Source organism: Macaca thibetana, chromosome 2 (assembly GCF_024542745.1).
Source record: "Macaca thibetana thibetana isolate TM-01 chromosome 2, ASM2454274v1, whole genome shotgun sequence".
In the NCBI taxonomy this organism is placed as follows: domain Eukaryota; kingdom Metazoa; phylum Chordata; class Mammalia; order Primates; family Cercopithecidae; genus Macaca; species Macaca thibetana.
Genome location: NC_065579.1, coordinates 97,500,572 through 97,517,747, shown reverse-complemented (window position 1 = coordinate 97,517,747; position 17,176 = coordinate 97,500,572). Strand labels below are relative to the sequence as shown.

General features: G+C 42.7%; 2 protein-coding genes across 4 annotated transcripts in view; one reads left to right on the top strand and one right to left on the bottom strand.

Annotated features, from left to right (window-relative positions):
- The window catches only part of HIGD1A (HIG1 hypoxia inducible domain family member 1A), a 1,051,097-nt gene that overhangs the window by 495,632 nt on the left and 538,289 nt on the right, over positions 1 to 17,176 (top strand). The window lies entirely within an intron of this gene.
- SNRK (SNF related kinase) overlaps positions 968 to 17,176 on the bottom strand; it is a 63,091-nt gene continuing 46,882 nt past the window's right edge. For all 3 annotated transcript variants that reach the window (XM_050780377.1, XM_050780376.1, XM_050780378.1), the window contains 3 exons: positions 11,776 to 11,988; positions 9,137 to 9,271; positions 968 to 4,767 (listed from right to left, as the gene is read on the bottom strand). In XM_050780377.1, the coding sequence (XP_050636334.1) occupies positions 3,549 to 4,767; positions 9,137 to 9,271; positions 11,776 to 11,988 (1,567 nt within the window). In that variant the 3' untranslated portion in view covers positions 968 to 3,548. The remainder of the gene's footprint in view (positions 4,768 to 9,136; positions 9,272 to 11,775; positions 11,989 to 17,176) is intronic.

Sequence of the window (17,176 nt, the reverse complement as noted above, 5' to 3'; positions counted from 1 at the left end):
AGGCAAGTAAGATTTGCTCATAGACTGAATGTTGGGATGAAAAAGTGGATGACACCAAGATTTTCAGCTTGTATGAACCTATTGAAGGCTAGGAGTTGCTATTAAGATGGGTGCACTAGTAAAAGGATTTGAGGAGAAAGATTAGGAGTTTTGAACTTGTAAAAATTGAGATGCTGTAGACACACAGACACATCCAAGTAGAAAAGTCAAATAGGTAGTTGAAATTCAGTGTTCCCAGGCTATGTGGGCTAAATATAATTTGGGCTTCTATCAGCATATAGATACTAGACTAAATGAGATGAGGAGTCACTGCAGATAGAGCAGGGGTCCAGAATTGAACCTTGGGACATTCCAAATTTAGAGGTTGGAAGAATGAGGAAGTACCACTGGACTTGAAGAGCAGCAAGGCAGAAGTGAGATACAGAGAGATGGGAAGTTCGCAAGGAAGAGAGTGAGCAATTTATCAGATTCTAACATGGGATTGAAAATGGATCACAGGAAGTGGTTGCATGAGGCTGGAGTAAGGTGAGTTGCGGACAAAGGTGAAGTATGCCAAAGGGCACAAGATTTCTTTTTTGGGGGGTGGGGTGAAAGTCGATTATGGTAATGGTTGTGAGAATTGAGTAAGAGTAGCTGACCTTGGAATCACAGTAACAGGAGGAATGTGTATGAAGGAAGGGAGGAAGGCAGAGGTGAGAACTTGTGACAGTTCCCATTGCTTCCCTTTATTCAGTTAGGCAGCATGGTGACCAGCAGAGTGAGGAAAGGAGATGAAATAGAGAAAGTATACTTAATGGGCACCCTGGCCCCACCTCTTATTTGTGGCCATGAGTTTAAACATAGTAATGCCTGTACTTTTTCAGCCACATCTGGTGGTGCAGGCACAGGGCATGGAGGAGGCTGGGTCTAACTGAGGTGGGATCACACAAAGCTGCACTCATGAGAAGCAATATAACACAGGACACAGTTTATATTGCTGAACACCAATATGTCACTTTATTATTTGGATTTTTTCCCATTTGTCACATACCTGTCAATGTTTACACAATGAGGGAAATCAACCAGCATTGGAAGCAACTGACCAAATCAGTTGATAATTATGTACCCTCTTAACACACATCAATTTTCACTTGGTAGGGATTATCTTTAATTCGGTCTCACAGCTATTCTTAAAATTGGTGTCAAGATTGTCACATCTTTAAATACAGATAGAATTGCCAGAAGTACATAATTATATATATACACACATACAGAAAAATACAAGACTGTTTTTCCACAATATTTAATTTATACACTACTGTAACTCTATGCAACTTTTGAAGACAGGTTAAGGGGTACAAGTAACTGTTTAGAGCAAGTAAGTAGTTTGGTCCAATATTATCTTAATGTAATGGTTTTTCGCTCCCTCCCTTTTATGTGACGACATACTATGACATACAACACATGCACAATCATTCACTTATAAACAAAGGAGTAAGACACCACTCAGACTGACATTTGTACACCCCGAGGGTCAACCAAACAACTAATAAGGCTATAATACAGCTATGCAGCATAAATGGTCAACACTGCTGATCCTAAAGTGAGCACCATATATACATCTGAATATAAAAAACCATTGAAACCAAACACATATGGGTTAGTTAAAAGGTGCCATTCCAAGGCTATACATAATCACAGGAAAAAGTATTTACACTGCTTGGAAAACAGCTGCAACAAAGAGTTTATTGCCAATGCCCTTTATAAACTTCTCTCCTACGTTTAATACAGATGTTACGCTCACTATCTATGTGAACCACACATCTTATTTCTGGCCCTTTATAAGATCCCTGCTCAAGAATTTCAAGCAAATATGTTCTATGGCTTCACCCACACATCTATTCTCATAGCTTTCAAATTATAAATACCACAATGAACTAGAGCTGTAGCTTAAAACGTATCTAGCCTAGGTCTAGAAAGTAAAATAAGTATTTTAAGTATCATTTTTACTTAGTTTAGTAAGTATACTGTGAAATTCAGAGTTCTGAGTAAAATATATTTATCCTAAAGTAGCAGAGTCAGTGTGTACTTGAAGAAACAGTGACCACAGCAATGCAGTTCTTTGGTGATCCGCCCACTCTCCGAATTACAGGACCAGATGCGTCTCAGTCCATCACCTCAGAGACATGATGTGGGGCTGAAGAGTGGGGAAGGGCCCCAGGTCCCAGCCACATTCTATCACCAATGTTGCTAAGCACTGCTTTTAAGACTCCCAGGGCACTGCATGAAAAAACAGCAACTGGCCCCTTCCATAATTAGCAATTTGCAATATACAGTGTCCTACAAGATAAAATGCCACAACAGATGATTCTCTGGTCAAAAGCAGTCTTTGTACAGGAATAGGTTAAAGCAAGAGTTCTTTGATTATTGTTTTGGCAGGAAAAGGCAAAGTGAAAAACAATTCCAGAAAAAAAAAGTTACAAAGCAGGCTTTGTGCATTTTTGTTTGCTATATGTGTGAATTTTACCCTTTTATGTATATTTTTCATTCAGAGCTAGCTGAGCCAAAGGATATAACTGAATGAAAATAACAAAAGAGATAACCTAATTACCAAACTCCTAAAAACCAAATCCCAGTAGGTTTTAATTCATAGGGTTTTAACTTTGCCAACATTTGTGTGCACCTTCTGTACTAGGCCCTATAGTTCTTCTATCTACATGGAAATCCTGCAGTGTGCCCTACAGGAAGGAATTTACACAGAGCATCTTTTTGTTCTGTTAGACAGACATACACTCTCTAAGTAGAGTTAAGACATCATCACTTCATCACATTACAAAATAAGATTGTCTGCTTGTAATTTATCACTACAGGGGAAGCTGCCTTATAAATCTAAGTACTTTATCTCACCTATTACAAAAACAAGGAAATCTTTTTCAGTTAAATTTTAAGAGCCCGAACTTTGTTTTTACACTATAGCTTAAGACAAACAGGTGTGGGTATGTTCAAATTGTTGTTTTAAGGTTTTCAGTGCAGACACTCACTGTCCTCTGCTCTGCACAGGCCATGGACGGCTGGGCGGCACAAGGTCGCTAGCTGGCTCCAGGCCTGTGGGCATCACAACGTTATTGCTTTGGTTCTGTCTCAGACACCAGAGAGTGTGTCTCAGAGCCCAGAGTTTCCACATCACAGAAGGTCAGGACAGGAATTCAGATTTTTCACAAAGAAAAGCATTTTTTCTCTCTCTAAGTTAAGTGCAGAACATCAAATTTCTAAGTGCTCCATTTATAAGAGGTTCCAAATATACATCTTAATTTAATCCTGATCATCCACATTAAAATTATGAATGTAAAAATTACATAATAGGCTTTTCGGCTGAAAAAGAAAAGAAGTGTCTAGCAGCATGCACAAAGACCATGCATTGTCACATCATCAGGCGAACAAATGGAAAGGTAATAAATAATTGCTCCTAACGCCCACTTTAAAATAGTAAAACCAAATGGGAACAGTGAAGTGAGCCGGTCTTCACTGCTCTGAGCAGGAAGCGTGCTAGCGGCCAGATGGGGCCACAGTCAGATGACGTGGCAACAGCTGGCTGGGCTGGATGCACACAGCAGCCCCTCCTTAGGGTTCCGCTGGATGTTCACAGAGATGGTCTTTTCGCACAGAGGTAGCTGCAGCACATTATTTTTCAGGTTCTTGCTCTTTATCCGTTCCAATTCAGTGGTGGTATCTGCCATGTGGTCAGAGAAAAACTTTATGCCGCCCACTGCAGGGGCCTGCCCTGCATTCCCTGTGGAGCTGATGCACATTTTCCACGTAGATTTCTCTTGGACTTTCACACTGGAAAACGACAAGCCATTCTGTGGATCGATAATGTACTTGGTGCTCCCATGAAGCTGGGAACCGAGGCAGAGGCTCATGAGTTTGAGGCTCTCAACGAGCTCCCCAGCACTGCGAGAGGCCAGCTGCATGGAGCTGCTGGGGCCGGCACAGCGGCGTGTGGTACCCGATGTATTGGTGGGGTTGCCACCCGAGCCGCTGGAGGGGCTGCCCCCACCAGCATTGTTCTCGCTGGGGCTGGCCTTGTCCGCCCCTCCGCTGGCATTGCTCGGCTTGCTCTGGCCTCCGCCATCCCCCTCACTGCCAGGGGGCCCCTCGCTGCTATCCCGGCGGTGCCAGGAGTAGGTGAACCCACTATCTTTATCGAGCCGCCGCCGGCTTTCAGAATCATCATCACTGGTCTCCGAACTACTGCAGCTGGAGCCCCGGCCCTGACTTTTCCTCCGGTGGTAGCGTTTGTGAACTGTACCTGGAGAAGCTATGTTCATCTTTAACCTGCTCAACTTGGGAGGCAGATTCTCATCCATGTCAAACTCATCATCAGATTCCCCTTCCTCAAAGATCTGGTTGAGGACGGGCGCGCTCTTCCTGGATGTCAGGCGGTTGGTCACAGATGGCTTCCGGCGCAAAACCACTTGTGTTGAGAGGGACATGGGTTTCTTGTCCTCCTCATCTTCCTCTTCATCTTCTTCCACCCTGAACAGACACTTCCGCCCACTGGCTGTGGGTTTTAAGCTTGCGGGTGGCACCGTAGACAGTGCTGGTCCAGCCAACTCGGGGAGGTCATCTTTCTTAGCCGAGTCACACAGGCCTTTGCTCCTGTGGCCATTGAGGACACTGTCAGCAGCCCGAGCAGGAGACTGAGGGACAGTCGTGTGGGACAAAGGAGTGGCCGTGAGGTCATCCTCAAGGTCCTGGGGCACATCAATTTTGGTTGGCCATGACTGCCTATGTAACAGATAGATTGGAGGGGGGAAAGCCATATAATCATTATGCAGATGATAGTAAAGTACATCACATCAAACTTACTGGGACAAAATCTACAGACTTAAAGAAAAAAGCAGCAACCCTGCAAACCCATTCAACATCCTGTAAACATCAGCAAGGCCACCAGAAGGGCAAATGTGGTTTTGAAACATGGTTCAGTTTGTGGCTTATTGGCCAAGTGACAACTTCATCACAGCTGTCAGAAAAGAAAACAGGGCAAAGAGCTACTCCATCTTTTCTATACAAAAGCTTTATACTACAAGATAAACGTTTTTTAAAAGCCCATGGAGGCTATTGGCAAAGCAAAACCTGAACAGCACACGTTGTGTTTCTTTGGTTCTTAGATCACAACCTTTAAAGGTATATTACTACAAATAAAATTCACCTGAAATTTCCAGGGCTCCTCATTTTACCATGGGGTAAGAACTTGGCGTTTATAAAATGAAATGGAAACAGTTTAATGGATCTGAATAGAAAGAAAAGTTGTATGTGTAACACATATACATTACACAAAATCATATAAAAATATCTTCTTCTCCAATTAAAAAACTCACTAGGTTAAATAAAAATGTCTGTCTTTTGAGACAGGGTCTCACTGTTATTCAGGCTGGAGTGCAAGGGCATGAATGCGGCTCACTGCAGCCTTGACCCCCGGGGATATCAAGCAATCCTCCCACCTCAGCCTCTCGAATAGCTGGGACTATAGGCGCACACCACAGTGCCAGCCTTAAATAAGTATATTTTTAAATGCCCATACAAGAGTAGTGAATAGCAAAATTCGCCATTATTTAAACTTTCATTTTATCTCCTAACCTGGAGTTGCCAAAGTAACAAGAATACTGCTTGGTTCCCAGAGAAGATGAATTTTTTAAATGAGGCTCTCTAGCTGCTATTCTGAATAAACATCTCTGAATGGTCAACTATCCTCTCTCCCCAGGGGGCATAGTAATATAGTTATAATAATAAAGGCAGGAACAAAATTTTACCAGTGGCCACTGTATGTGGAATATCGACTAGACTTGCTATGTGCACAGGTTCTTGTTTTGCACAGGTTCTCCTTTAATAAAACAAACGTGTCATTAAGAAAAACATTTAAATTTGAAGCTAAGAAGCAGTATTCTCTGAAGTGGTCATAACCGAACAATGGCTAACACTGTGTGGCCACGTCCTGCTTCTGGGTTAACTTCTTGATTTTCCATTCCAGAACTATCTGGCTGCAGTCTATGAGATGCCTACCCTGCTATCTGGCTCCTCCCTAGAGAGTTCCAACAGTGCTGTCCTGGGCTCTACAGGGCAGGCTGGAGGAAGAGTCTCTGGAGTCTGCAGACAGGCCCCGGACACAGTCATAACAGTTCTCAATTAGAAATAATTCTAAATGCCTAGGCCCTTCTCTGAGACCTCATGTTCTTCCATAAAAATGTCTTGTATGGAAGAACAATTATTCATATTTTTCATATTTTTAACAAAGTTAATGCTACTATATCTGAAACAGAATCCGTTCTAGAATTTCAGAAACCTTAAGCTACTTGATTTGACAACTCCCAAATACCACGCCACCTCACTGCTGCAGGATTCCACCTCACTGCTGCAGGATCCCCCCTCACTGCTGCAGGATCCCACCTCACTGCTGCAGGATCCCACCTCACTGCTGCAGGATCCCACCTCACTGCTGCAGGATCCCACCTCACTGCTGCAGGATCCCACCTCACTGCTGCAGGATCCCACCTCACTGCTGCAGGATCCCATCTGTAGCAATGGGATTTCAGCTAAGCCACATCTTATACCTACATCCTGAGATGGCATCTGGGACTTCATTCTCTAGTGGAGTCCCTGTGTTCTCGCTCAATTCCAGGTCTAGGACTCTGCCCCTGGACTCCAGAACCTGCAGGCCAAATCCCTGTTTCTTTCTGCCTACTGATCTGCTTGCGAAGACACCCAGCCCAGCTAGGAGGCTGGATATCAGTCTCCAGTTAACCACTCATCTCAACCAGCCTGTCACCAATTCTTCCGGACTACCCACTGGTGCACACAGCATGTATCTGTTCTGTGTGGCTGTGGCTCTCACTGGCCTGACCCTTCCCTTCCAGCTAGTTGCCATTTTAAATACAGTCTCCTGACTCAGTCCAGGTTTCCACCTCCTAGGTCATTCTGACCACAAGGCATACCCAGCAATGGAACCAAAGGAGGTCCAGGGTCTTGTCAATAAAGTTACATTGATAACAAAGAGAAGGCAAGTCAGGAGACACTGCCACTGCCAGTGGGTCCTGTGCCATAGAAAAAAAGGCGCTCATAGCTTCTCCACTTCAGAGTCCTCATGACAGCAAAAGGAAAACAGTTCAGAAAGCTCTAGTATTTTAAATTCTTTTTATTTTTAATTTTTATAGAGACAGGGTCTATGTTGCCCAGGCTAGTCATGAACTCCTGGGCTCAAGGGATCTTCCCACCTTGGCCTCCCAAAGGGTTGAACCACTGTGCCTGGCCTACTATTTCTTTATAGCTAATGTTGGTCTCACATATACAATCAGCTTTAAACTGAGTTCTGGTATGTTTCACTGAATAGAAGAGTTCAAATCTAAATATTCTCTCCTCCAGAAGCCCGGTGGTAGCGCCAGTCTCGGTGCACCTGGCGAGTAGTGATGATCTGCCTTGGGGTTACTCTTTGTTGCCAGGGAGCTCGGGTCAGGACTAGGTTGACCGTAACTTCTGAGCATCAGTCTCTGGTTTATCTCAACCCCAAGAATCCCCTCACTCCCTGGGTTCAGTCCTCTTCTAAGCAGACACTAGACAGTGTGCCTAGTTTTTATTACAGAGGAATGCATCCAAGAAATGAATAAAGTTACTAAATTCATGTTCTAGTTAAACTAGACTTCTAAATCTTTACTGCTTGGCAAGCTGGGAATGTTTCCTCCCCCTACTCTGCCACTCCACCCAAGCAACGAAGTTCACATGGCGAGACAACTGCAAGTAACTTAAAATCGAAATGGCTTTCTTAATCTTTTACAATCATAATATTATTATTCACAATAATATTCACACACATATATTCATAAATATTTGGAGGTACACACAGCTTTACTCAGAATCAGGAGCACGCTTCTGTTTTTGAACTACAGTTCCATGGGTTACTTTATCTGAGTGCATAAAGATAAACTTGAAATAAATTTCATAATGATAATGAAAAAAGTAAGCCTTTTCCATGCTTTGATTTTAAGTGGAAAGTTACTCTGGCAGAAGAAAAAGCAAACCGGGAAGGCTGGAAGAGAGGAGGAGGAGGAGGAGGAGGAGGAGGAGGAGGAGGAGAGGGGGGGTTAGAAAAGGCTTGGGGAGCAGCACGTTCTGACTTTATTGAAGATAATGGTGGTAAAATATTCCCAGCAGTGTCGGCAAACACACAAAGCCCTGGTTCTAAGTGCTTTACATATGTTAATTCATCATTCCTCTCCACAACCCCATGAGGTAAATAGCATTGTTACTTTTGTTTTACAGATTGGGCAGCTAAGTCATAGAGAGGTTAAGCAACCTCCCAAGGTCAAGCAGCTAAGAAATCAACTAGCTAATGTGACTATCCAATTCTGGATATCCTGAGAGAACACTGTGGCATAGCAATACTCTATTTAATTTTAAAAATTGCTTCAGGCCGGGCGCGGTGGCTCAAGCCTGTAATCCCAGCACTTTGGGAGGCCGAGACGGGTGGATCACGAGGTCAGGAGATCAAGACCATCCTGGCTAACACGGTGAAACCCCGTCTCTACTAAAAAATACAAAAAACTAGCCGGGCGAGGTGGCGGGCGCCTATAGTCCCAGCTACACAGGAGGCTGAGGCAGGAGAATGGCGTAAACCCGGGAGGCGGAGCTTGCAGTGAGCTGAGATCCGGCCACTGCACTCCAGCCCGGGCGACAGAGCGAGACTCCGTCTCAAAAAAAAAAAAAAAAAAATTGCTTCAAATAACTGAGGGAAAATTCAGCCTTGTTCCTAGAATGAAAAACTAAAGAAAATAACAGATTAATACATGTTGGAGTTGGAAGAATTTAATGAAAATAACTAGCAAGACACTCTGGCGTGAGGCTGCTTCTCCAAACATGTTTTCCTGACCATGCCAACAGACACGGCCCGTCCCCACTAAGCCCAGGAGTGGACGGCATCCCTGGTGACGAGGGAACCCAGACCCTCATGTACCCCCGAAGAGCCCATGTGTGGCCTCTCCAATGAGGCCATCATCACTGTTTGTACTCTCTTGCCCCAAAGAGTTAGGAAGCATTAAAAAAAAAAAAAAAGTTCGCTATTTCAAAACGTTAAACTTACTAAAATCAGTGAAGATTTTTTTCTCACCTAAACTGGGCCTTGATATTGCTTGGGCTTGCAGATCTGGTCTGTATTTCTTTCTCTTGCTTTTCTCTCAGGATCCTTTCAGCCAGCAGGAAGTACGTGGCTGTGATATGGTTATACCTGTTGGTTTCCAGGGCTCTGAGGAAAACAAGGTGAGAGCAAACGTCAGCCATATCAGGAGGTTTTTTACAAGAAGCAGAACTGATTTTTAAAAGTACAAGCAAGTTAAATTCAATGGCTGGAATCTTTAAAATTATGCAAAAAATGCAAACCAGAAAAAAAAATCAAACTAGTAGCTATTTAGGTCACTCAAAATTCTAAAAACAACTGCATAAAAATGTTCGTATTTTTATGAACATTTTTCATAAATGAGAGAAAAATCCAAAATGCCAACAGCAGCTGAGTTAGACATCAGTTTTAGACACTTAAGATAATGAGTGCACGCATTATTCAAAATCTGGATTTGTGTGTACAGTGTTTGTTCAGGTGGCTTACTTGCTTCCACTAGAAGTATGAAATGAAGACGAAGTCTGTGTTACATGAATGTGCACTGAAGTACTAATATCAGTCAGAAAAATTAGAAAATGTTTTTATTTTCATACTCCCTCTGCATTTACTGGCAATTTAGGCACTACAGAATAATTAAAGAAATTGAAAGTATGTCACCATTAATTGCTGTGAATAAGATCAATGTAGTCATTCATCCATTTAAAAAGTAATGCTCACCGAGTACCCAGTCTGGCTAGACACGGTGCTGGGACACAAGGGCCAACAAGGCCCACAGCCCTGCCCACTCTTTTGTAGCTGGCCTGTCACAGGATATACTGGGGCGTGCTTTGGCGGATCCCACAAGGCCAGGAAATACATAACTATGGTTTTCAGAAACTTTCTGTAGTTACTGAAAATACTCACACAATGAACACTTAGGAAAGAAGCAACAGCAGACACCCATTTTTCAAAATGTACATTGGGGTCACAACTAATGGGGGCAGGGCAGGCTAAGGCATGAGATTCCAAAGGAAGTATCCAAGGTAAAATTCAAGGGTAGAATGACTTATTAGTTTCTTCAGCAAAGTAGTGAATACAGGAGTTGGCTTGGGTTTGGAAATGTATTGTGAGACAAAGGTGTGTGTTGGAACTCAGGAGTCACCCTCAGAATGAGCAGCTTCTTAGGATGTGAGCAGCAAGCACGGAGTAAGGCTAGCTGAGGGGACAGCAAGACTGGCTCGCCCAGCTATCAGGAAACCAGCAAACTGGCAAACTGGAGTCACCTCAACCATTTAAATTGTACTACCTTTTGGATTTATAATTGAATTTATATTAAGTAGTTCTAGATGACACTACTGCATGTATATATGTTTTAAGCTAAGAACAAAAGGCCAGTTCAGAGAGATATAAACAGCCTTTTATCCACTCAAAAGTGAAAAATCATTTTCTACACATTCCAAAAGTGAGTAAGTGTAGCAGAAACAGCAAGTGTCCTGTCTTTGTCACATGTTTAGGTCAGTTAAGTAGCTGTGAGTCAATACTATAAAGAATCATAATACATTTGGAAACTTACAGAAATTTGTACTTAAACCAATATAAAGAACCTGAGTTTATTTTTATAAACCTCTCTTTCCATCAATGTAAAACACTCTAAAGTGTCCTTTAGATAGACACTGCCCTTCTTGGGGATCAGAGCCTTCCAGTGGGCATGCGTGTGGCAGGAAGACACACGGCAGGAGTCTGCAGGTCCAGCCCACAGGATTCTCTTCCCCCAAGTCAGGGAACTGGATCAAATCCCGAAAGGGCCCTCCTGATGGAAACCCCTTTTTTTGCCTTCTAGGGCATACTCTCTTTCCAACATACCCAACTGTTTCATCCAACACATTAAATAACCTTTGACCTTTAATTTGTGGAAATATTCCTTATTTTTACAGTCAGGACCTCTTACAGAAATTAATCATTATCAGAACAAAGAAAATGCATTTTTTCTCTGTATTATCTTTGATTCCAAACTGTTTATTAAAAACTGGCTTTGGTTTTAAAGGATGTAATTAACACAACTTGTATAACTTGCAGGCTCCAGGTGGCTGCAGCAGGGTCTCTCAAGGGCCAGATAATAAATATTTCAGGCTTTGTGGGCCATGTGGTCTCTCCCACAACCACTCTGCCATTGTAGCACAATGCAACCATTGACAATACTTAAATGAATGGGCATGGCTGTGGCCCAATAAAACTTCACTTATAAAAATGTGTGGCCGGCACCATTTACCATCTCCTGATTTAGAGGACTCTAGGCATGTGGTACTGTTCTCCCTACTCACTGTGGGGACCAGAAGGAGACAGAAGAATGAGAATAGTGCTACAGATAAGGTATATACTGGGATACAAAACAAGCTGTTTCATTCCACCCCTACAGAAAGGGAAAAAGGTCACAGCACTCACTGACACTACCCAGCAATGGCTTACTTGTTCACTAGCATAAAACCAAAACACCAAAAAAAACCTGTGTCAGACCCTGGGCCAAGAACTTTAGAGATAAATGACACAACTCTTGCCACCTATTACACAGGTGTCCAAAGGCTGTGTTAAGTAGAGAGAGCCCATTCCAAGAATCCTAAACCTGTGGCCCCCTGTACTGACAGGCATTGACGTACTCTACAATGGCGTCTCGATCCGCTATGTCCCCAAGCACCATGCGCTGAATGATGCTGTTGTGCTCCTCTTCCGAGAGATTTTTGTATGACACAAGGGGAATGTTATACTTTGTGGCTGGTGAAGGGTCCACTCCCTGAAGCCAAGGATGATTTTCAATCTCTTCTAAAGAAGCCCTTCTCTTGGGATCTCTCTGTAGCATCCGTGTGATCAGGCTGGAAAGGAAGGTAAGTCCATTGTTAAAGCAAACTGCTTGCAAGGATTAGTAATGATGGATCATTTTATTAATAAAAATGATTTCCTATACCATCAATTAAATTAGGTGCACTAGTGGTGGCAGTGGGGCAGATGGGAATAATAAAAATTTAGTACCACTGCAGTCATAAAATAAAAAATCACAACCTCCAGGTATACTGATAAGCCAAATGCACAAATAAGAGCTCCCTATCATCTAGAATTAACTATAGGTATCAACATCTGTTCTTGAATTAACTGCTGGCTTAGTGACATACCAGAATCAAATTCAATGATCAGCAATGACATACAGAATAGAGTACACAAGCCCACTTCTGCTTCAGAAAAAAATGAATGGTGCTTCTGATGAAGACAACTAAAATACCACGTAATTTATTTTATATTTTTTTTTGAAACGGAGTCTCGCTCCGTTACCAGGTTGGAGTGCAGTGGCGCGACCTCGGCTCACTGCAACCTCTAACTCCTGGGTTCAAGCGGTTCTCTTGCCTCAGCCTCCCAAGTAGCTGGGACTACAGGAATGAGCCATCACATCCAGCTAAGTTTTGTATTTTTGGTAGAGACGGGTTTCATTCACTATGTTGGCCAGGATGGTCTCGATCTCTTGACCTAGTGATCCACCCGCCTCAGCCTCCCAAAGTGCTGGAATTACAGGCGTGAGCCACCGCAGCCGGCCCATGTAATGCATTTTTAGGAAAATATTTTATTTAAAGGCACCATTTTGGCAGAATAAATAAATAACACTCAGCAACTAAAAATGAAGTAAAAGCAGAACCCTTATGAAGTGAATGACATCTGCTTCAGCTTTACAGGCTATGTTGGGTGCATATAACAGAATATAATGTGTAAGGCCTACTGAAGGTAGATAGTACAACTACAGTCCTTGCAAAGAGCTAGGACTCCAGCTTCAATGTGAGGGTAAATGAAAAATGAGAAACAACTTAGAACTTCTTACTACAAGCCGGTCCTCACACAAGTCTGTGTTCCAAACTAATGATATCTGTGTGGTACACAGAAGTTAATTTATAGTGCTTTCAGCGGGAAGTACTCCTGCGCAACTAGTAAATATACAGACCCCTCCTGTAGGAATGTAACTGAAAACCAGCCTCAAATAATTCTCCAAATAATATTACAAAGAATATCAGTCAAAAACACAAAAGAAACAAGTTACCAATAGCAAGACCTCGGAAACAAGCAAACTCAGAATGCAAATACTTCAGATACTGAAATTTTCAGATGTAAAATGTAACTGTGTTAAATATGTTTAAGACATGAAAGAGAATCTTGAAAATAATATAGCCAGTGAACTAAAGATGATACTTTATACTATAAATAAAGCTACTATACATAAAATTACTAGGCAATCGAGAAAAAACTAAATAGGGCTTCTAAAATGAAAAATAATCACTATAAAAACAAAATCAATAAACAAAATTTAAAAATGAGACAGAATCAATGTAAGATAAAATTAAGGAAATAATTGTACCAACAGACTGAGATAGGAAATATAAAACAGTTTTATAAAAAGAAGAGGACAGAGTGAGGGAAATGAGAAAATCAGGAAGAAACTATATTTGAAAAGATAATGGCTGAGAATTTTCCAAAATTCATCAAAGAGCACAAATCCTGAACCACTAAGCCTAACGTATCCTAAGCACAATAAACAGAAAATCTTAAAGCAGCCTAAGTGAAGACAGGACACCTACGCGGAGATAACAAGATGATAAGATGGGCAGCTGACTTCTCAACAGCAACAACAAATGCCAGAAAATAGTGGAATAGTATCTTCCATGAGCTGAGAGAAAATAACTATCAACCTAGAATTCTATACTCAATGAAACCATCTTTTAGGAGCATACATAACTTGAAGACATTCCAAATAAAAACTGAGAATGCTTATCACCAACAAATGTTCATCCAAACAAATTCTACACAATTTTATTTTGACAGGATAGTGTGATTCCACTTGGAAGGGTAAACAGTTTCTGTCAAGCATCTGGGTAAATATGAAATTTTTAACTGTGTAGAATGATAATCATATCTAATTTGTGGCATTTGAAAAATTATTAAAATATTGTATGGTAGTTAAAATATTCTAAAGATTTTGTGTTGTTCAAGAAGAGAATAAAGAGGTCGGACACAGTAGCTCATGCCCGTCATCGCAGCACTTTGGAAGGCTGAGGCGGAGGGATGGCTTGAGTCTAGGAGTCTCAGACCAGCCTGGGCAACATATCAGACACTGTCTGATATGACTAGGCTTTGTGTCCCCACCCAAATCTAATTTTGAATTATAATCCTTATAATCCCCATAATCCCCACGTGTCAAGGGAGAGACCAGGTGGAGGTAAATGAATCATGGGGGCAGTTTCCCCCATGCTGTTCTCGTGATAGTGATGATGAGCTGATGGTTTTATTAAGTGTTCAGTAGCTTCTCCTGAGTTCCTTTTCTTTCCTGCTGCCTTGTGAAGAAGGCGCCTTGCTTCCCCTTCACTTTCGGCCATGACTCTAAGTTTCCTGAGGCCTCTCCAGCCATGCTGAACTGCAAGTCAATTAAATCTCTTTCCTCTATAAATTACCCAGTCTGGGGAAGTTCTTTATAGCAGTATGAAAATGGACTAATACACCATCTCTACAAAAAAATAAAAAACAAAAAAAAATAGCCAGGTGTGGTGACTTGCACCTGTGGTCCCAGCTACTTGGGAGGATCACTTGAGGCTGAGGTTGAGACTGTAGTGAGCCATGATTGCACTGCAGCATTCCAACCTGGGTGACAGGGTGAGACCATTCCCCACCCCTCCCCCCAAAAATAAATAAGAATCAGCTATAGATTTTGTTAAATTAAGTATAAAAACATGAGGCCCCTGAGCATGGTGGCTCATGCCTGTAATCCTAACACTTTGGGAGGCTGAGGCAGGTGGATTGCCTGAGCTCAGGAGTTCGAGACCAGCCTGGGCAAAATGCAAAACCCCGTCAATACTAAAAATACAAAAAATTAGCCAGGTGTGGTGGCGGGTGCCTGTAATCCCAGTTACTCTGGAGGCTGAGGCATGAGAATCACTTGAACCTAGGAGGTGGAGGCTGCAGTGAGCCAAGATTGCATCACTGCACTCCAGCCTGGGCGACAGAGTGAGACTCCATCTCAAAAAAAAAAAAAAGGTATAAAAACATCTATATTTGGCCGGGCACGATGGCTCACGCCTGTAATCCCAGCACTTTGGGAGGCCAAGGCAGGTGGATCACGAGGTCAGGAGATCGAGACCACCCTGGCTAACACGGTGAAACACCGTCTCTACTAACGATACAAAAAATTAGCCAAGCGTGGTGGCGGGCACCTGTAGTCCCAGCTACTCGGGAGGCTGAGGCAGGAGAATGGCGTGAACCCGGGAGGCGGAGCTTGCAGCGAGCTGAGATCGCACCACTGCACTCCAGTCAGGGCAACGAGTGAGACTCCGTCTCAAAAAAAACCAAAACAAAAACAAAAATAAACAAAAAAATGTGTATCTGTGTTAAAACAGGTAGAAAAATCGCTAAAATAACAGACTATAACTTCCTAGCTAATTCAGGGAGAAAGTCAAACAAGGGAAAAAGAAAAACTTTGGCAGGGCATGGTAGCTCATGTCTATAATCCCAGCACTTTGGGAGGCAGAGGCTGGAGGATCTCTGGGGACCAGGAGTTCAAGAACAGCCTGGGCAACATAGTGAGACCCAGTCTCTACAAAAAGTTTAAAAATTAGCCAGGCATGGTGGCAAGCACCTGTAGTCCTAGCTACTCAGGAGGCTGAGGCAGGACAATCACTTGAGCCCAGGAGTTGAAGGCTGCAGTGAGCAATGTATGATTGTACCACTGTATTCCAGCCTGGGCAACAAAGCAAGACCCTAAGAAAAGAAAGAGGGAGGGAGAGAGGGAGGACAGAGAGAGAGAGAGAGCAAGGGAGGGAGAGAGCAAGAGAGAGGATGGAGGGAGGGGAAGGAGGAGAGGACTCTGTCTTTTTTTGAGACAGAGTCTTGCTCTGTCACCCAGGCTGGAGTGCAGTGGCATGATCTCAGCTCACTGCAACCACCACCTCCCGGGTTCAAGTGATTCTCCTGCCTCAGCCTTCTGAGTAGCTGGGATTACAGGCGCATGCCACCACACTCAGCTAATTTTTGTATTTTTAGTAGAAACAGGGTTTCACCATGTTGGTCAGGCTGGTCTCGAACTCATGATCTTGTGATCCGCTTGTCTCAGCCTCCCAAAGTGCTGGGATTACAGGTGTGAGCCACTGCACCCAGCCCCAATAAGTATTAAAAATAATTCTTCTAGGAGGGAGACACAGACAGCTACTAGAGAGTAGGAACTGTTCTACTTCTTAAGCTAGATAATAAGCTAGGTACTCATTTTACTACATATATACTGTATACTTATTTGAATGATATATATATCAATATAAAAATAAGCTTTTTCAGTAGAAGCTGTGGAAATGCTCCTTGAATTATAACATGAATCACAAACATCCAACATGCAGACAACATATGCCCCCAGACAGCTGCCCTGCTTCCTGGGGTAGAGAATAGTTAACAGTAAGGTCGTAAAAATAATAATCATCAATATTCATAGTTTCCTACGTGCTAAGGACCGAGCTAAGAGCTTCACACATATTAATTCATTTAATTTTCACAATAACCCTATATGGTAGTTTCTATCACTCTGACATCATTAGTAAATGGAGAAGTCAATATTTGAATCCAGAGTTTGAATACCTAAGTTCTTTCTTTTTTTTTTGAGACGGAGTCTCACTCTGTCACTCAGGCTGGAGTGCAATAGCACAATCTTGGCTCACTGCAAGTTCCACCTCCTGGGTTCACGCCATTCTCCTGCCTCAGCCTCCCAAGTAGCTGGGACTACAGGAGCCTGCCTCCACGCCCAGCTAATTTTTTGTATTTTTAGTAGAGACAGGGTTTCACCGTGTTAGCCAGCATGGTCTCGATCTCCTGACCTCGTGATCCACCCGCCTCAGCCTTGAATACCTAAGTTCTTAAACATCCACCTGAGATGGGGTTTCATTTAGAGAAAAAATTCCTCAAGCAATCAGATTTCCTTCTTACCAGTTGATAGGAGAAACTCAAAACTGTTTCTACAGCAAAGTCCTCTAAGTAGTGGCTATAACCTCA